At 35.6% G+C, this 21056-nt stretch overlaps 2 protein-coding genes across 2 annotated transcripts in view; one reads left to right on the forward strand and one right to left on the reverse strand.

The window, feature by feature from the left end:
• Positions 1-11: 11 nt before the first annotated feature.
• LOC116288068 (uncharacterized) overlaps positions 12-21056 on the reverse strand; it is a 38462-nt gene continuing 17417 nt past the window's right edge. Inside the window, 18 exon segments of the mRNA XM_031694778.2 lie at positions 12-844; positions 2176-2261; positions 3181-3232; positions 3234-3266; positions 4455-4529; positions 5039-5102; positions 5554-5650; positions 6543-6584; positions 7406-7519; positions 11596-12123; positions 15164-15305; positions 16186-16511; positions 16996-17137; positions 17378-17691; positions 17983-18021; positions 18397-18527; positions 18925-19032; positions 19546-19690. Coding sequence (XP_031550638.2) covers positions 824-844; positions 2176-2261; positions 3181-3232; positions 3234-3266; positions 4455-4529; positions 5039-5102; positions 5554-5650; positions 6543-6584; positions 7406-7519; positions 11596-12123; positions 15164-15305; positions 16186-16511; positions 16996-17137; positions 17378-17691; positions 17983-18021; positions 18397-18527; positions 18925-19032; positions 19546-19690 — 2459 coding nt within the window. The 3' untranslated portion in view covers positions 12-823.
• On the forward strand, positions 8372-11359 carry LOC116288072 (uncharacterized). The gene is made up of 3 exons (XM_089037187.1): positions 8372-8973; positions 10027-10091; positions 10182-11359. Exons 1-3 carry the CDS (start codon positions 8663-8665, stop codon positions 10250-10252), a joined length of 447 nt encoding a protein of 148 aa, XP_088893313.1. The 5' UTR covers positions 8372-8662; the 3' UTR covers positions 10253-11359.

The following is a 21056-nucleotide window of genomic DNA, read 5'->3' on the forward strand; positions in this document are numbered from 1 at the left end:
TGTTTAGTAAATGACTTTGTCCCAAACTGATTTTATTTATTACAGACACATCTAACAATGATTAAAACAGCTAAAGTCAGCTGGAAATGTAACATTTCGTGTTGAATTTTCAAAGACGTATAAGTATAGGAAATCGCACGATCTCGAGTACAATACGGAATTTATAGTTACGAGTGATGATGTTTGGAAGTTTTCAAAATTGTTGGAAATGTAATATACTTAATTCATGTATAAATATTCTAAAAGACGTATAAATGGATTAACGTCTAGTTGGTACCCAATGCGAGTAGAAACTCTTATCTCTCTCTCTCTCTCTCTCTCTCTCTCTCTCTCTCTCAATAAATTAAAAATCTTTTACGATTTTCAATTTTTTCAAGGAAAAATTGCGGAAAGACTCGTGCAGCTGAGAAAAAGCATTCTCGGTATTGGATAAAATACGCAAAGAAGACTGCAGACAACTCGATTTTTGGAATTCTTTCTTTCAATCAAAAAAAACACTTCATAACGTAGGTTGGAATGAGGAAGCTACAACTTAAGATGTCTGCAGTTGTCTGAGTCGTAAAGTCGTGGACAATACTATTGAAGAGCAACGTAGGAGGCATAATATCTAAGAGAGCTTTCTTGGACCCTTTACACCTAGTTCGAATACAGGAACAGAACGCTGTCGTTTTCAAGAAGGTTCAAGTTGCCTTTCATGAAGATCTTGTTTCATTATCCAGCGATGCACTTTGTTCATCATGCAGTTGTCACATTCTAAGTATTTGTTCAGTATTTGAAAGAATATTGGAAATGATTACATACATTAATTTCGTGGTAAGCTTCTTCACGATAATGGAACGATTTCCTAAACAAAGATGGAAAAAAGTAATGAAAAAGAGTTTTCAATAACAATGAATATTTCAATTTAAACCTGAGTAGTCCGTTCAATGCAGGAACCTAACCATACTAAAGAAAATTTAATAAATAATGTTAAATAAATAAAACAAACATTGTGCAGATTAATTTGCCAAGTGTGTAGTGTGTGAATTAAAAATCTGCTTTTAATTTCGAAAACTAAAAATCAATTTATCTTGCTGCGTTTGTTTTTCTAAGAAATTTCGTATCAAAGTCTAGACTTATAATAAAAATAGATTGGAAATCTATAAAGAAATTTTTAATAAAAATCTCTATATTGATAGACTTCAAAATATTGTTAAATGTGAGGCTAACAGAAAAGTGAAAAACCCTTTGAAAACAATTCCAAGAGAAAAAGTGTGATTTTCCTTTTTTGTTTTCTTTATACAAGCCTCTGGATAATTCTGAGCAGCATCCATAAAAAATATGACAAATGGCACCATACAGCTCTCAAGGCTAGTGATCTAATTTAAGTGAAATTTTCTCATTTATCCAATTTCCTTCCTAAGAGTTGGTTTTTCAATAAAATTCCTGTCATTGGTAAAATCTGAACTAGAATATATGGGGTTTGTTCCTTTCAAACTTGAAACTAAATTCTCCACTTTTTAGTTTTCAAATCAGTCATTCTTCATTACAGATAATTCCGTCCAGCTAATATAGGACATCTCGGCTAATATAATCAAAGAGAGGCTCACAAAATGTACACAACAACTCTGCAGTTATATTAAGTAAATGTAGACTTACAGTAAAATATATTAAGATACACAGCACTACATTTTTTTGCCAGACTGACATTTTCTAGGCTACTGCCTCTTTGTCAGTGGGAATGTCTGCAACTGTCAAAAAATGTACAAGGTAATATAATCCAATCCAATCCAACTGAACTGAACCCAGACAAACTAAACAAGTTTTTTACTTTTCTTTAACCTCGATTAGAATTCCTCTTCTTATTTTTGATTATAAAAAAGGCTAAGGATTTTGCAGGAAAATGATAAAGTTTAATGTTTTCGACCGAAGTCATCATCAAAATGATTCAAAGTAATTTTTCAATTTACCCGCTTAGCAGTTCTTCAATGAAGCAAGTTTACCATCGCTGAAAAAAACAGACAATGTGCTTCATTGCACAACTGTTTGGGTAATTTGAAAAGACATGCTTCTATGAGCTGTACCCATTCTGGTGATGACTTTGGTCAAAAACGTTTAACTTTCTAATTTTACTTTAAAACACTTAGTCTTTTTTAATAATCAAACAAATATTTTAGCGATTATTTCATTTCTTACCTTGTTTATTATTCCCTTAAATTCTGAGTAGGCCCCCTCGAAATCATCATTTACTATAATGTAATCATATGAACCTGGCTCTGCAGCTGCAAAGCAAAAAAAGTACATTAAAAACCCAAAGAGATGTTATGTTTATATGCAGTAGTTCTTTAAGACAGATTTCAACAATAAATATGATATTTTGAGAACAAAATGTCAACAAAAAATTATCCAGATATATATTTTAAATTATGCAATTAATTTCCATCCAAACTTCTCCCTGAAAAAAAATTGCCAACCCAAAAGGTCAATTGAGCAAATATCATAAAATCCTGATTATAAAACATGGACTTGTGCTCACTTGTTCATTAAGGTTTTCTTGATAGGTTTATGACCAGAGGGGCTTACATTCATGGAGGGGGGGTGGTGAAGATAAATGAGAGTTTGGATGTTTGGATTGAAGAAGGGGGGCTCATAACTAAAGAGAAAAGAGATAAGGGAAAATGGCTATTTCTTTTTTATGTTCACAGTCATCTCTTTATGTTCCATGGACAAAATAAGCAAAATCCAGAGGCGGATGGGGATGGGGGCTTGTAACAAATAGGAAATTTGTGTTACAGACTAATGGGTTTATAACAGGGGCAGCTTTTAAAAAATCAAGGAATGGCTTATAACCAGGATTTTACAGTATTAGCCCAGGGTGTTTTTTTTTTTCTTCAGAGGTTACAGTAAGTCACTTTATCTAACAGAAAAATCAGTAATAGTTACAGTAGTTTTCAATATTCTGAGATCTCAGACATTTTATTGGCTTGTTGTGAAGTTAGTTTGTACTGCCGTCAGTCATAAATATAAAAGCTACCAACTGATTATTTTTGAAAATAAATTTCAGTGTGTAGCTTGTAATATTACCAAGTTCACATAATATCGAAAAGTGCAGTAAAACTTTGCATAACAAGGATGACAGGAATGTTGCTTAAAGCTCAATGTGTATGGTAAATGTGATGGCACACAAAGTGTAAGACTCACCATAAGCCAACTCTTTACTAGCAATTTCTAATCTTTTTTGTACAGATTCATCAGGTTTCAGTTCCTCTCTTTCGAAGCCTTCTTTCCTGTGAGAAATAATTTGCAATAGAGAGTTTTAGATTGAATTTTTTTTCCTTCCCACAATTATGGCAAATGTGACCACGTTTTCATCGTTTTCCTGTATTTTACTCAATCTCTTGCAAACTTTCATTTTACAAAAAAATATTCTTTTGTTTTCCTACTACTTGGATTTTTTTGCGATTCATTTTCAGTTATTTAAAAGAATTTTTCACCGATCAACTGACGTTACTGACTGTTTGCTGTGAATGTCAATCTAAAACTCTCTAATTATTCGCCAAAGGCGAAGTGAATATCGGGGAATATTTACCAAGATGCCAGTCTTGAGCAGCGAGGTAAATATTATCCATATTCACTGAGCCTAAGGTGAATAATTGTTTTAGCATATACCAACTTGTGTACAGAGTAACTTTAATATTTCTATATGCAATAATTCAATGAAAACAAACAAACAGAAACTTTTAGTTTGCTTGACAAATTCACAGCAAAACGTTTAGCAAAACTTTTAGGCCATACTTCGTTGCCTTTTTAGTATTGATAGGAATGGTATTTACTCTCATTTTTTCAATTTCCTCATTGGAAATTGCAGCACAACGATTGCAGGCAGAAGCCATTTTGTTGCCAATTTTGTTCAATATTCCAAGATTCAGAGGTGAATATTGTACAATATTCACCTCCAATTAACCAATGAGTGTGCAGTGTTCTTAGGAAGTACACAAGTTGGTATATGCTAAGGAATGTTACATTTGGGTGGCATGGGTGGCGTAGTGGTTTACCACTTGCCTCTCAACGTTATGGTCTGGGTTCGAGCCCCGGCTCAGACTGGATCATATGTGAGTTTAATTTGTTTGGTTTGTTGTTCTCTCCCTTGTGTGTGGAGGGAACATCACGGAAGAGCCCTGTATGGAGAGTGGTGGTTGTAAATTTAAACATAAATATACACTAGATAAGCGACTGAAATACTTATTATAAGAACAGAGATTTTCCACCATCACGAGCCTCTGCCTATAATACAGCTTGGGGTGCCTGAGGTTAGATGGCAGAACAATAAAAACCCTTTGCTTTCGGGAACTGAATTCTTTCTCATGTAAAATGATTGTATTATTTGTGCATTTAGCATGGCTGCCATCAGGTGATGATGCAAAACCTTGATTTATAGGTCTGTCTGATAACATTAAACAGAATTTATCACTTACTAGTTCTTCCAGTGAAGGCGCCTTTGTAAACACATATAAACAATCTATATTAGTATTCTTCATATTCTTTACACCCTGAAACAAAAATTAATACCTACACTTAAAAAAAAATAGGACCACAGGCAGCCCAATTTAGATCAAAGTTCTAAACAAAAATAAATCCTGGAAAATTTTTCACTTAATTAATGGAAAAATAGGTTGGAAGCTAAAAAGTGTGCAAAATAATACAAGCTAAAAAGAAAAATTAAGCTTTACTCTAAATCTGGATTTTTGGATTTTTTCCCTTTTATCTTTCTCTAAGCACAGGAGGGAGAGGAAGGAAGGGGGGGTGAGATTGATTGACCACTACCAAAACCCTATTTTGCAGCTCGGCAAATTGTGCAAATTCATGTGTGTGCCCTATAATCCTGCATGAAAACAATGCTCCTTCCTTTGATTGCATACTGAAATTTATACTGTACTCTGTTTTAATTTGTAACTTAGTCTACCCTGTGGTAATTTATGCAATTAAGCCATCCACCCAGCAGTGGTAAACACATTAGATTTCGATAGATTTATGATTTGGCATGAATTTGCAAACATACCTGCATATCAATATCCAATATGCAAACTTTACCAGAATCAAGAACATCTTTTACTGCTTTTTTACTAAAAAATTTATAGAAAAAAAGAGTGTTGAGATCATCATAGGTACTCTGAACTGAAACACTTACTCTGGGATTGCAGAGCAAGAGGGGCCAGGGGAGCTACAGTAAAGCACCCCTACAGCGGCGACATCAACCAGAAGTGTAAATATACTTCAGTTTGGGATTTCGCGCCTTCAACGTCTGTCTTCCCTGTGGATGAGTTGACTTCACTGACAATGTTTTGAATGAAATCTCCATTGAACAGAACTTCAAAGAGAAGTTATTTATACTTCCAGTTGACGTTGCCATCAGAGATTTTGCAAATTTGCAAATCTTAAATTCCCTAGTGCTGTACCAGCATACAGCATCTAAGCTTTTCTTAAATAAAACAAGAACTAAAAGTAGAAGTGTCAGATAACTGAATGCTTGCATGACCAGAAACTTGTAAACTTCTGGATTATTATTATTAATACCTTGTTCCATAAAGATTTGTGCTGTATTCTGCACTTTCAATGAACTCCCCAGCATCAATACTCCTTTGCATCACTTGTCTCTCAGTAAAGTGATAATCTGTTCCAGAAAAACCTATGTAAATATACTTGAAAACAGGAGCTTATTACAATAAACAAGTTGAGTGGGTAAATTTGAAACTGAATTGAAAAATATCATTGACTGTTAAATTGCCTTTACTTGCTACGCTAAAATAGACGTTTTATAGCTTAGGCATAATGTTTTCCCATTTTCCAATGACATCATTCCTTATAGTATTATATTTTCGTTTAACAGTTGAGCATGAGAAGACACATGAATATGGATACAATTTCAACAAATAACCGCATGACATGTGGCCTTATTTTGATTTTGGAAAACATCACCAATGTAATTTTTAACAGTGTGAGTAACTTCTCTCCATACGAAAACTTACACTGTTAAAAGTACCTATAAATGACTTCGGAGGGTGCCAAAACCTTTATATATTGGTAAGTTTACATCAAGATAAGTTTATTGACAGCAATTTTTATAATTTGAAGTATATAAACAAATTTCCTTATTTAGGCCTCAAGAACACTGCTTGGGCTGCCTGTGTTCTATTGGCTTAAAACAAATATTCTTATTGTACGAAAATTAAAAGCATGCACTCTAAATAATGCTAAATTGTGCAAATTTTATTGTTTTCTATTGCTTACAGTGCAAATTGAAAAACCATGGGCACCTAGAAATATTCTAGGAATGTTCCATTTTTCTTTGGCCAATCAGAATTGACTTTCTAACCACAAGATAGAGGAAAGATAATAATGCTTCTGATTGGCTATTGAACATTCTTGAAATATTTCTAGGTGCCCATGGCTTTTCAATTCACACTGTAATTAGTTCTATTTCATGCTAAATAGTGCAAATCAAGCATTGCATGCTTCTATCTACTAGTGTTTGTACTCTATAAACTGACAATATTGGTACACACCTTTGCCGTCAACTTCTCCAGGTCTTGGTGATCTTGTCGTATCTATATCAGAATTAAATAAAATACGGGTAAACATTACATTATCCAGAACATGGCCAAATATTGGAATTCGGGGGTTCCACCAAAATTAAGAACAATCAACCAGTATCTAATTATGAGCAATTAACAATATTTAATATTTAATCCAACCAATAGGCTGTTTATATGAAGGAAACATTTTATTACCACTACCAAAATGCATTGCAATTTTTTTTCTTATTCCAATTTTTATTTCCTCATGAGAATAATAAGACAATTGCTGCTAATATTATTGACTAAGGGGCTGTTTATATGGAGCGAGCCAGCCCAGTAAGCGAGCTAGCCCGCTTGGCCGAGATGAATTTTGGATTGCGTTTATATGGGAAAATTCAGCCCGCTTACTGGGATGAAATCAGTCATGTAATCATCCAGCCTCGTTAGCATATTAACTCGTCCCGAGATCTCGGCCAAGCTGGCTAGCCCGCTTACCGGGCTGGCTCGCTCCATATAAACAGCCCCTAAGTGTTCGAAGAATTTTGGTAGTGGTAGTAAATGACGATATGATGCAAGTGCCTTTCCAAGCTAGAATGGGAGGTGTATTGACACCCTATAAACATTCATACCCATTCTAAGAGGAACTGTTAAGGGAGGGGAAGACAAGTCTTTATAATGAGTAGTCTCCTACACAGCCGATATTAGTGCCATCACACAATGATCACTCCCCTAAGCTATTAGTATTGTCACAAAATACTCACTTACACTTAGCTACTTAGGAGAGTGAGCATTGAGTGACGAGACTAGTGGCAGCTGCATAGGAGACTAAAATGTCAAATTAATGCACTTACGAGAAACACTAAACCCAAATTTATCAGGATAGTCTTGCATCAACTTCTTGACTAAAGTACTTTTGCCACATCCACTGGGCCCACATAGCACTAAAGGTCTGGTTTTCATATTATCTGTACATACAACAAAAAGACAATGCGTTATTGTAAGATATAGGAATAAACCGCACCTATCTAATCATACTTACAATGCACTAACAAAGCATTTTTATTTTGCTCATCTAAATATTTTTATCACATATTAACGAGGAAATCCACTTAATTCGAAGGAAACATTTTTGAAGTAGAAGTAAGCTTGTTTTTTCACAAGACAGAATTAAGATTGTCAAAATGAACGTACATTTTTAAATCTTCAAGATGAACTAGTATTTACTCAGAAATACCAATTTTGCCTGAATATCTTACCCCAGCCCGAGCAGGACGCTTCCAACTTGGATTCTAATAATGTCTTTTTACGATGATTGGCATATCCAGAAATTTTAAAAATCCTTTTGGTATCGCAAGATATGATCTCACGACTGACCGGCTTCACCAAACTACATGTAGGATTTCAGTAAAAAAACAAACGGCCCAAAGCAAACACATATGACAAAATGTGATTCAAAATCCTCACAGCAACGAAGCGATCGTAAGTTTCGTACACCACTATTATTCACAGTATTTTTAAGTTAAATTCGTCGATCTTTGACATTTACTTCTCGAGTCCAAGGAAACCTATCAGAAATCGAAAGTGAAAACAATATCCTACCTTACCTAAAGTTCCTTTGTTGAACTGAGTAAGCTTAAATGAAAGCAACTGTTTGACAATTTGAGTTCTTCCAGCAAGACAAAAGTTAGAGCTTCTTAAAAGACATCTGCCGGTCCTTGTCAAAACACACTGCATTACACATCTATAATGAATGAGTCGGTAGCTTGAAAACTCGCACCGCCCAGCATGACAATCAAACAAGACAGCGTGGAAGCGAACTGGAAGAGGGACTGGAAGGCCAACATCGGTAATGTTCGGATGAGGTCGGTCAGGTAACGGACTTGAATCGATACAACTGCGATCATAACGAAATCTTTTAAATGAATTTAAAAAGCTTTGTTTTTTAATTCTTTTTTAATTGGGGAGACTTGAATTTTGAGAAAATCGTTGAACATTTTATCTATTTCTGTTTTGGCTTTCCGAAAAAAAGTCACCGATGAAGGTAAAGTCAATAACTTATCGTCAAAACTTCGAGATATACTTCGGACAAACTTCGGCATAGAAACAAGATGGCTTCTAGATCTTTTGGTTGTGTACGTTGTGCTGCGAGAAATTTTCATTTTCATCTATTTACGAGACGTTTTTTCAGCTCAAAGAACAAGTACCTCAAGCAGTTTAAAAACAGAAGGAATCCCAAAATAAGTGATTTTGATGTACAAGAGGTTTTGCAGCGAGGAAAGACCGATCAGGAATCAGTTGTCATGTCAGGGGGGACAACACAAGCCATTGAAACGACAAGTAATGCAACAGCGACAGATACTAAGAACTCATGGCAACATTCAAAAGAGAGACTAGGATATTTAAAGACTTCAGAAAAGAGGTATTAGTCCATCCCCATATATACTAGAATTGTACATTTGGGATCCCTGTGGTGTATGGATATTATCATTGGTCCAGGGCCCAGTTGTATGAAGCCAGGATAGCGCTATCCGACAGATAAATCCTTATCCAGTGGATAAGGTGATGCTGTTTTCCAATAGATTTATCTACTTGATAAGATTTATCTGCCAGACCCTAACCAGGCTTCGTACTGGGCCCAGGGCTCTAGAAATAATGACTGCTCATTGACTGAACATGACCAGCCACATCAGACTGATTGACATATGACCAGTCACTGTGACTGGTCAATAGGGCCTGCCAAAGTGGCGTTTGGTCAGACATTGTCTTTCGACCAGTTATTATTTTTAGCCCTGTATAGTGGAGTGAGGGCTCCAACAGATATTTTCCAAGATGCACCTGTGATATTTATGAAAGTACCAACGCATCTTGGAAATCATCTATTACCCTTCCTTGGCGAGATATACAGGGCTAAAAATAAGTCCTCAAACTATTGTGTTTGACTATTTTCACGACATCAAACCAGAAAACAAGAGATCAAAACAACCTCCAGGATTCTTTTTAACTTGCCTGTGTCAAAACTTCTTTCTGACAAGGTGAAGAAACAGGGCACAAAACAGACCTTTAGACTCTAATAAACTCTTTGTACACTGGAGGTTAATACTCAGAGATGCATGAGTAGAATAAACGTCAGTGGCATGCCAGAAAATTCACAACCTCTTATCGACCCCACTTAATCTGATTGGTTGCAGGCATGAGCTTTATAAGCACTCAGCATGCTTTATATTCACTTTCTATAGATCTCACCCTTTGTATGGTCCAAAATAATTGCTATTTGCAATTTGGTACTTTACAAAGAAAAGATGAACTTGTCTGCTAATCATATGCAGTTAGGAACATTTGGGGATTGGCAGAAGTGTTGAGAAGCACTCTGCTATAGCTTGCGCTTCTTCTCATGTGCTGTTGATCCATTCACACGCCATAAGTGGAATGTACAAAGTAAATCAATGATTATCAGGGCTTTTTTTCATGACAGAATTGCTGTGATAGCAGTCCTAACAATGCTATTTGGATATTTTGGTATAAAGTGGATGGTATCTGGTAAGCTTAGTTTCTTTGTCAAGTTGTTAATAAATACTTTTATGTGTTTTTCCATTGGGTAACAACAATGACTATTTTCTATATTGTTAGGTCCTCCAAGTAAAGAGAGAGAAGTAGAATCTTCATCAACAAATGAATCAACTGTACAGCCAGCTACATGACATTTTCTACCATAATCCACTGACATAAAGAAATTCAGCTCATTCAAGTTATTGAAAAAATGGAAGTTTAGCCATTACATGAGGCAAATGTGTATATTTTGTTTTGACAATAATAATAATAATAATAATAATAATAATAATAAAAATAAAAAGAACATTAATATATGAAGCAGATGGATTGAAATTTAGCTTTAAAAGGACTTGGTGTTGATACCTTAAGAAAGTAGAGCTTAACCCTCAACTAACCAATCAGTATTTCATAGACTGACTAATGTTTCAAAAAATGATTAGGCCCTTAGCAGTTGTGTCAAATTTTGAATTCATGACCCGCCTCTGTATTCCTTGATTAGTACAGACTTATTTACACAGGGTTATAGCCTCAACTCAGGATCAAAATATTCACAGTTAACATTATTTTGTACAGTTGATTATAACAATACAGACACTAGCACCCTTTCAGTGAAATTCCATCCAGGTTTTTTGGAATCAAGACACACAATGCATTGTTTGTCACAGCAAAAATTCCTAAGCATTTTCTTTCATTTCTTGTCAAAACTAAACATTTTCCACCACCACAAACAAAATACTATGCTAAAGATATTTTGTTGAATCTTTATGCATATAAGTCTTTTTCCCTTTATTTTTGAGTAAAAGCTGCTGTTTATTGAGCTGAAAACCAGAAAATAGGAAATATTTTAAGCTTAAAAGCTTTGAACAAAATGTTTGCTGATGGTAATTCGTTCTGGATGAGAAAAGCAAAATCACTTGAGTTGATGATGGAGCTTCACTGAAACAAAGGTACTGGAATATTCACAACATTAAGGCTAAGGTCTGTTAAGGCTCAGCAATAGAGAATATGAAACTGGTGTATATGGTTTATCCAAAAGAAGTTCAGATATGACAATAAATTAAAAACTATTGGCTTTTTTATATTTGTTTATTAAATATATATTAGTTTTTTCTTGTGCTTTTTTGTACTTTTTTTATAAAAACCGGTTATTTAAGAATTTATACAAGGACATCTATAAAATGCTAAGTATGTTAAATTATGACATATGTACAGTCGATAGGAATGATAAACAAATAAATACAAACCATATTTCATTATTTTGAATATTATTCCTAATATAGTACACACAGAAAGTGGTCACTGAATGCACCTTTTAAAAATACTGATGATTCAATTGAAGGCATCTCAAAGCTATAGCATAATATATGCTACCATAACACAAAACAAACGACTAAACTATGAAAATAAATAGTCATGAAAAACTAGCCCTGACCCTCCCCCTCAGGTGGTTTGACTGCCTCACCCCCTCCCTCTTGGGTTTTGTCGCCATCACCTTCATTTTCACCTTCTGGTTTGGATTCATCATCTTTCTTCTCTTCAGTTCCTGTTTGCTCTTCTCCACCTTCTGGTTTTTCTCCAGTTTCTACTTCATCTTTAGCTTGTGGTTGTTCCTCACCAGATTTTTCCGGTGCTGGTTCAGCCTCTGCTTGAGTATCGGCAGGGGCATCTTCAGGTTTTGCTTCAGCGCCTTCGCCTCCATCTTCTGTATCCTTAGCATCACTACCAGCTGCAGCATCACCTTCAGTGGCAGGCTTATCTGCAGAATCATCTGAAGGTTTCTCAGTCGATTCCTCAGTAGGTTTCTCAGCTGAATCATCTTGTTGTTCCTGTGTTTCTTGACTCACTTCTTCACCTTCTTTTTGAGGTTCATCTTTTTTATCTTCAGCTGTCCCCTCTTGAGGTGCTTCCTGTTCTGTTGTTTCTTGAGGTTGCTCTTGACCATCTGCAGCCACAGCCTCACTTGTCTCCGCTGAAGCTTTATCAACATCTTCAGTTTTCTCTATGGCCTCTTGTTCTAAAACTTTAAAGTAACCAATCAAATTAGAGCCCCCAAACATTTCAAACAAAATTGGACAGAAATTTAAAGAATTAATATGAATTGTACAAGTATCTTAATATTTTTTATTTTCGAGCCTTACTTTGAGAAATTAAGACAGTAATTGAGCTGCATTGCATTAACTTTTTTTTTAAGATTTAGTAGTTAGTGAATTTACCAGGTTTTAAATCTTAAAATGTTTAGTCAGGTATTTTAATTTATTATGACTGTATTAAGAAGGGAGCAAGTTATAAGCGACCTTTAGATTGGATGACAAGTATGAGATCGAGTATGAGACGAGTTTTGGTCTTGTGAGCATGGTTGACACTGAATTGGTGTCAATTTCCGATTTTTTTAAATCTAAAGTTTCAATCTATGTACACGACCACAACTATGAAATGATAGTGCCTCTCTCTTTAAAAGTTAAAAACCCATGCTTGTACTCGTTGTACTCGCTTGTACTCTTACTCGTCGCTGGATCTAAAGGTCTCTATTAGTTGAATTGAGTGGAGTCAAGTTCTGTAATGTTTAGTATTAACATGAAACAATTGAAAAAGACTTTAATAATTGAGTGAGTGTTAATACCTCACAATGATAATTTAAAGTTCAAGAACAATATGGTTATAAGGAAAAAGAGCACTTACCATGATTATACATAGGAGAAAAGAGTATTTTAATTGATGCTTGATGCTCTTTCAGTCTAAGTGATATGCTTGTTTAGTCAAGAGTAAAGTTTATAATCATGACGATAGAAAAGGATGGATCATATGTGATAGATGAAGTAGTTGTTAGAAAAAGGATTTAAGAACTTGGTACTCGAGTATTAACCCTTTGACTCCTACGACGCCCGAAACCGCCCGTAACAAAAACCGTCCGTATTTCCTACGACGCCCGAAACCGCCCGAAAAAAGGACGCGCCAGAAAAAAAATTCCCCCTCCCCCCCATAGGCTTTTTGTTTGTTTTTATCGCCATAACAATAAACGTCATTAATTAACCAATCAGATGGCGCCTTTTGCGCATATTTTTTCACTATAATTAGGAAATCCACGAGGTGTGAATTCAAAATATTTTTGCGCTCGCGCGGAGACACAAAAACAACCATAACATAGCAAATAGTGTTGAAAACAAATTTAATTTAGAGGCAGAATTTAAAGATTCATGAGATGAAAGCAGCTTATGTGGTTTTGAAGAAGAAGCAGAAGGAATAAGGGAACATTTAGGCGATTCAGATGTGGATTTTTATGGACTTAGAGAGCGAAGAAGAAGATGAGGATTCAAGTTCACAAGATGGCGACCCCGATGAAGAAGAATGGACGAACGGACTTACAATTTCCAGGCTTTGAAATGACTTAAGAATAAACTTTCCCTTGCCAGCCGTACCACAAGAAATGGAAGTTTGCTCATCCTTTGTTGGAGATGATTTATTTGATCTGAATGTCGCCGAAACGAACCTTTACGAACGACAGAATTTGACAGCCTTCCCGTGTACGCTTCGTCTTGCAAAATTCACCGAGTAGTTTACGCGCTTTAGTGAGAAGTATTTTCAGCGTTCTTTTCGTAAAACTCGTATAGGTATTCATTTTGGTTCCTCATAGAGGTCCCTATATGAAATTCTTTTCTTTTATTTCATTTTTTTGAAGTTAGACAATGGGTAATCTAAGGTAAGACAGGTAAGTTTAAGCGAGTCTTGCAAAGCAACCGCCATTAGCTGTTTTTTTCGTTGACTCGTCTCACACCAATAAGAGAACATTTCGCTTCATCCGGATAATGCAGGTAAGCAATTTATTGAGAAGATCAATGGGAGGAAAAAAGGATGTGTCCAGTGGAAGAAAAGAGGAGAAAAAACACCCAAGGGACGACCAAATGAGACTATCTTTGAATTCCTTCAGTGCGAAATATGCCTTTGCATGATAGACTGAATACGGCAAGACGGCTGAGCTGCTTTCATCTCTCTAGTCTTTATTTTCTTTTTTTCCACTCCTGTGAATTAAAACTCCAAACCGAAATAATTTACTGTTGTTCCTTCAATTTGGATGTGATTTGGAATTGTTTTGACCCGATGTTTAGATATTATTTGCTTTTGTTTAGTGCTCGTACGAAATTGACAGTTGGAAGACATTCGTCAAAAAATTGTGTTTGGCATTTTTGAACTTCTCATTTTGGACTTATTAAAATATTTTTGGTAAAATATTTGGCACCATTTGGTCCTCTGTTCACCTCATTTTTGAATAAACTTTATTTGGAAGCTATATCTTTTGTCTGTATTTACTGCGCATAGGGTTTATTTTACGCGTTATTTTTTGTTATGCATTCTTGAAAAATGTCCAGGGACAGGGGGCAGTCCGCGCGCTATTTCCCCAGGAGTCAAAGGGTTAATACTTGAGTGTAATTAATTTATTAATAGTGCTGGCTCACCGAGAGAGAGAGAGAGCACAGCAAGAGAGCACAATTTAGATTTAATTTGTCAATTCAATTATGGTATATCCATTATAACGAAATATTCATGCCACTAAATAAGGTCATGCATGTTAATATTTAGAGAATGCATTTTAACTCTTTATCTCACAGACATTAGCTTACCACAAACCTAGTATTACTTTCATTACTTCATTCCCATTCATTCATAAACTATCCACACACCAACCCTGTCACCTTCCTTCATAATGTATTTTCATAAAGAAAGATATATAGTACTGAGATAAGACCCCTTGGGAATATTTCTCCTGTCTGGGAGAAGATTTGTGCAACTCTAAATCCATTAATTTAACAATGCTCTTACTTATCAATACATTGACTAAGCTTTGATAGTCAATAGTTCTAGTTTTTGGGGCTCTTATGATTAAGTGATTTGACCCTCCTATAGTTGGACCCCAAGCTAGTACGTAAGCATCTTCGGTAACTCAGGGGTAAAGTTTTATTGCTCTGGTAGCAAGAATTTTACCCCTCCTGGGTGCCCTAGGATGGCATGTAAGGTATGTGTTTAAATAATAATTTGTAAGAATTAAAATGCTAGTCTGATAATACCTTTAAACCTTCCAGCAAAGTCAAGTCTGAGTGCAATGTGTTCATTCCAGGTTTTGGGATGTAAACGAACATAACGACTAACGGGAGGAAGGGCCAGCCAGTGAGACACCACAGTTTCTTGGTCAGAGTTACCATCAAATACCTGAAAAATAAGGATTGGAAGTTAATGAGTTTTTTTTAAATAAAACCTTAACTTTTGACTTAATTTAATTCAATGCAGTATAGATAACAGAGTCATGATGATAAAGCTTTTGAGTATTGATCAAAATGTAACATACTGTAAAGGACAAAAATTCATCTTCAACTTGTTTCTCCTAGCACCACATTGGACATTTATATCCTTTTAGGTATTAGGAGGCTAAAAACTATAGAATATTAATTTAATCTGCAGTACATAGGTTTTCTCTATAAAACACTAGCAAATACATGGGCTCTTATTTTATTTAAAGCAAAGGTAGTGCTCCTGGATACTTACAGTTATTCTAGTGCCTAATTACTAATCACTTTAACCAAGGAAAATATCCTGTGTTCTTATTTACCTTGAAGTTTATATTTACTCTACACCATTGTTATCATTATCTAATTTAAGTTATGATGGCTTGCAGTAAAAGACTAAGACAGTATGGTATGAAAAAAGAAAATATATGTTCCTGACCTATATCTTCATTAGGAATTGGAGACACTCGAGTAGGTCCCATTCCAAGCCAATTAAAAATTAACAAACAGTCATCCCATTGATTTACTGATTTTCTTGAGTTTGATAGTAGTTTAAGCAGGGGGGGGGGGGGCATTATGTTATGCTCAACCATATTTCTTAATGGTAAACCTGGAAACTATCCACAAATCAATCTCTACATTTTGTTTTTTTCCACATATCATGTACTTATAGCCAGAATCCTGCATCGCACATAACTCCTGAGAACCATTACAGTTAGCAGAGGGAGACCCCTACTAACTGTGGTACCACCCTGTTTGAGAGTAACAGCTCTATAACTTTTCTAGGAAAAATATATATGCTGTACCTTGTCTTGACCACCTTCTTGATATACTGCAAAGTTTTCACCATCTGTACTGAAGGACAACAAGTAACTAGTGACATGATGAGTTGATTCTCCTCCTTTTCCTTGAGTTGAAACCTTAGTTATCTCAGCAAGCCTTCCAAAATCTATTTGAATCCATTGATTTTCATCATTATCCTTAGCTGCCCAACCGGCCATCTTTTCGCCTTCTTCTTTTGTGTTAAGTCGGCATTGGGATGGACTGTGGTTGTCATCAAGGGTTGATGGTGCACTGATACAATCATCGGGAATCTTGCTGTCAGCAACTCCAAGAGATTCCGTAAATGTTTCTGGAATATGAAGTAGGCATTGATTACATTATGTTACACTTAACTATAAGTTATTATACTGTAGTAATAATAATCTGATGTTACTGCAGTGATGGTCTGACTATGTTTGTCGAGGCGATGCACAGATGAATGATTGTGCAATTATCAGGGGCTTGGCAAACAGTAAAAGTGTCTCAGGAACAAGAATTGGGCATTAATAAGGCTGTGCTTCCTTGTACTTGTAGAGGGTAAATTGTGTATGAGTTATGAAAAGCATGGCAAACATCAAAGCCATGTTGGTACACAAATGTAGTCAGCAGTTGGTTCTGGAAGCTGCATGTCAATCCATTGCCATAGAATGGCATTCCCTCCAAAAATAACATCCCATTGAACCAATTGCAATACATGTACTTGAGTAGAGTGTGCCATTATAGCTGAGCTATGTTGAGCAGCTATTGGTTATCTGGCTCACTTATTTACTTGTGGTAGTGATGTATGTACCTACCAGCATCAAATCCATACAGCTCCATTCTTAATGCTATTTGTTCATTGCAGGTCTTAGGGTTGATTCTAATGTACTGAGTAATCAAAGGTTGTGAAAGCTCATTTGAGACAACTGTGTCTTGGTCGGTATTTCCATCAAACACCTACAGCAAATCACAACAAGATGGCATTAACTGCAGATCATTATATGATTGGCTTGCACAGTACATGCATAGAAAAGGCATTTCTCTTGCAAGAGACAATGATTGTATAAGTTCCCTAATGTTCATATGACTAGCCAGGTTAGTCAAAAGGCAAAGATTTGACAGAAAGAGTTCCAGTTCTGACCAGACATTGTCTGATGACCAGCCTCTATTTTTTAAGCCCTTATTAAATCTTCTTACCTTATCATCATAATCAACAAAGTTCTCTCCATCTATGCTATAAGATAGACTGTAACTCTTTACATGGCTAGTGCTTTCCCCATTCTCTCCTTGAGTAGCTATTTTGGAAACTCTACTGCACTGGCCAAGGTTGACCTGTAGCCACTGGTTTTCATCATTGTCTTTAGCAGCCCATGCACCTTTCTTTTCATCTTCAGATTTGGTATTGAGTCGACAGCTTGACGCAGCATGGGCATCATCAAGGATTGAGGAAGCAGTGATTGCATCATCTGGGATCTTACCATCTTCCAAGCCAAGTGCAATAGAGAAGTTCTCTGTAGACATTTCACAAAATTAATACAAGAATATTATAATTATATTATTCATATATTAATATGTAAAGATTTATAGCAAACAAAGTAGACCTATACAAAAGTTGTCCTATATGAAAAACATAGCTTAGTTTTTAAACAAATTAAAATTTGTTTGGTTTTGCTTCATTTACAAGGAAGTATTACTGTATGCTGCTGTAGAACCAGTTATTTGGCTTGTGTTGGTTTTGTGCTGGTCTCATGGCATAATGACATTGGTGCTATTTCATCTTCGACAGTAAGAGTGACCATTACCTTCCACTTTGACTACTTCTTTCTTTGGCTCTTCTTTTGCTATAAATTAACAGGAGGTCAAATTAGGAATTAATAAATGTCACTAAATAATGTGCTTAGATCAGCATTGGGTTCACCTATACATGTAACTTCAGGTGGCATTCAGCAAGACACTGACATTACTTCTTGCCACTCAAGACTAACACTGTCAGACACCACACTAACGCCATGTTGTCAGTGCATGGTCATTCACATGTCCTTGTTTGCCTTTTCAGATTTTTTGTGTGCAAAACTTCAAGAGACAATTCACACAAATGTAGCATTACATGTCTGTGCCATATCCTAACAACAGTATAAAGTATTCAGAACTAAATATAACTAAGTATTCAGAACTTAAGACTCAAGACATGATTGTGATGATTAACTGTTACATACGTTTTACTGTGCCATCTGGAAGTAATTCTACTTCAGGGAAAAACTCTTTGATTACTTTAACTGCCTTCTCAGGGTCGGAGCTGCCATGCACAATATTCTTCATCTTATCAACTCCAAACTGGGCTCTCAACCTGTGCAGGTAACCATCCAGTTATTAGTACAAATAGTGTGTCCCTCTGACCCTGAGACTGTGGGTGTAACACAATTATTGCTAGTTATTGGGACTTATTTCAATATGAAATACATGACTGTCTTGTTTCTGCAATCTTGAAATATCAGGGCAGGGGACTAAAGGTAGCACTGACTTTATTTAATACAGATTTAATGTGTGAGCACTCTATACAATGCTTTCACACATGATGAATAATTGAAGAAACAAACAGCCTTGCAGAAATAGTCCCTTGAAGGAGGGATAGGGGCTAAGCTAAGGTAGTACTGATTTGAGCAATCTACTGCATGCACTCCTCAGTGACTTTCACACCTGAATGGGGGAAAAAATGCAAAGGGTAATAATGACAACAATCTTACGTATCAGGAGCTGCTTCCTTGGCTTCTGTCGGGTCTGTAGGTCCCATCAATGCCCTCCATCCAGAAACGGCATCTTCTTTGGAAAGCACCATGAACATTGTTTTACCACTGAATGAAAGAAGAAATTCCAAAAAAGTACTGGTTAGGTAACAATAGGACACAGTGTCCCCTACAAGATTCCCACACCAACCCTTAACCCAAAATCTACTTAAAAACTTCGGGTTATACTTTTAAATAAATTAAATTCACTCAGAATTGAAGCAAACAAGCTAAATAAATAGTAATAATAAATAAATATAGGGGGTTTGCGCCATCACATGATGACAGCCATGACAAAAGGCAGGAACAATGAAATCTGGTCTTAGTCTGATTCACATGAGAAAGAATTTAGTTTTCCAGAGGAAAAAGACTGTGCCTCCTGTCATGGTTGCCATCAAGTGATGGTGCAAATCCTCTATCAGGGAATGTTGCATCTATGGATTACACCATTATTGTCCTTGTTTTCAAGAGTGCCTGTTTAAGAGTCTTTAGCTAACAAACCCCTGGACCTATTAGATACCGAAGCCTGGATTAAATGACTGTACTCTGGCAAAAAATGAAGGCAAGTATTTTTTGACCTACCTTGCCATGTAGTCTGTAAGATCTCCAAAAAATTCTTTTCCCTCATGTTCATGATAAAACTGGGAAGCCAGCTCTTTAGTCAGAGTAATTTCCTTTTGAGCTTGAATTGTGAACCCTGCTTCTTTTATTCTCTGCCTTATGATTTCTATAGATGAAGATATGTTGTATGTAACTTGACAATGGTACAGGCAGAATCAATGAGCACCAGACCATGCTAAGGGTGTTGCAGACTCAACAAAGTCAAACAAATTTGAAGCCAAGTCTTGATCAGTAATTAAAAATGAGATTTTTATCAAACCCTGGAAAAACATCTGGGCTGAACAAAGTCAGGGCAAATGAAAAGAGCAGCTCAACATTAGTAATAGGACAAAGTTTCAGCTCATAACGTTGATATAGGATAAATGGCATTAAATATAAAATCCAATATTTATAAGGATTTGTATGGGAAGATGCGCTGGATGGCAAAGAGCATGTTTTCCCATACAAATCCTTAAAAAATATTTGATTTTATATTAAATGCCATTTCAGTCTCCTTTTTCCTTAGTTTGTTATGAGCTAAAACTCCGCCACTCTACCCTTGGGAAAATTTTGTTACTTAACGTATACTTGAACAATACTTAATGTGTATTTATTTGACTTAATGTGTATCTGAACAGGTATCTAACTTGTATTTTAACAACTTTGTTAAATCCACCTTTTATTTGATATGTATCTATACAGGGATTAAAATGTATTTATACACAAAAATAGGAACTCAGTTGTTCAACCTCAAGTTAAGTAGAGTATTTTTAAGCTACTTGATCTGTACTTAACTACTGCTTTTTCAATAATTACACTTAAAGTAGTGTACTTAATGTATATTTGAATATCCCCTCTCCCTATTTGAATTAAAGTAGTACTTAAGTAGAGTATTTGATAAGTATTTGTTCCGTATTTAACAACTACTATATTATCAAATACATATCAAGTATACGAGGTTAATCCGTATTTATACACCCTATCTCCCCATTCGAATTAAAGTAGTACTTAAGTAGGGTATTTGATAGGTATTTGTGCCGCACTTAACAACTACTATATTATCAAATACATATCAAGTATATGAGGTTAATCCGTATTTATACACCCTCCCCATGTAAATTAAAGTTGTACTCAATTAGTATTTTAAAGTACAGTTGCTACAGCCAAAAATCTCGCGCTGCAGCACAATTGCAAAATTTTGCAGTGTAAAGCATGGATAACACAGCGCTACAAATCGTTGCTTGAAAGCTGCGATAAAGACATATTATTATAGTTTAAATTTGATATGTTGTAGTATGTCTACGAACGATGCTAGCAAGCTGCACAATATCACTGCATACTGATGCGACAACTGAAACATTTAGCGCAACATGTTTGTAAATATATGCCGTTAATCCTAAATAAGGTAGCATAGAAGCACAAGTTATATATCTGCAATAATGACTTAGATATTTACCTTACATTTTCCAAAATCTACTGTTTGGTCGAAGAAA

The sequence above is a fragment of the Actinia tenebrosa genome, unplaced genomic scaffold (assembly GCF_029948245.1).
Source record: "Actinia tenebrosa isolate PJP-AT-01 unplaced genomic scaffold, QUT_ActTen_1.0 PGA_scaffold4__44_contigs__length_22323623, whole genome shotgun sequence".
In the NCBI taxonomy this organism is placed as follows: Eukaryota; Metazoa; Cnidaria; class Anthozoa; order Actiniaria; family Actiniidae; genus Actinia; species Actinia tenebrosa.

Coding starts and splice junctions, on each gene's coding strand:
- LOC116288072 (XM_089037187.1), top strand. CDS start 8,663: ATGGCTTCTAGATCTTTTGGTTGTGTACGTTGTGCTGCGAGAAATTTT. Junction 8,974..10,026: donor TTAAAGACTTCAGAAAAGAG/GTATTAGTCCAT, acceptor TTTTCATGACAG/AATTGCTGTGATAGCAGTCC. Junction 10,092..10,181: donor TATAAAGTGGATGGTATCTG/GTAAGCTTAGTT, acceptor CTATATTGTTAG/GTCCTCCAAGTAAAGAGAGA.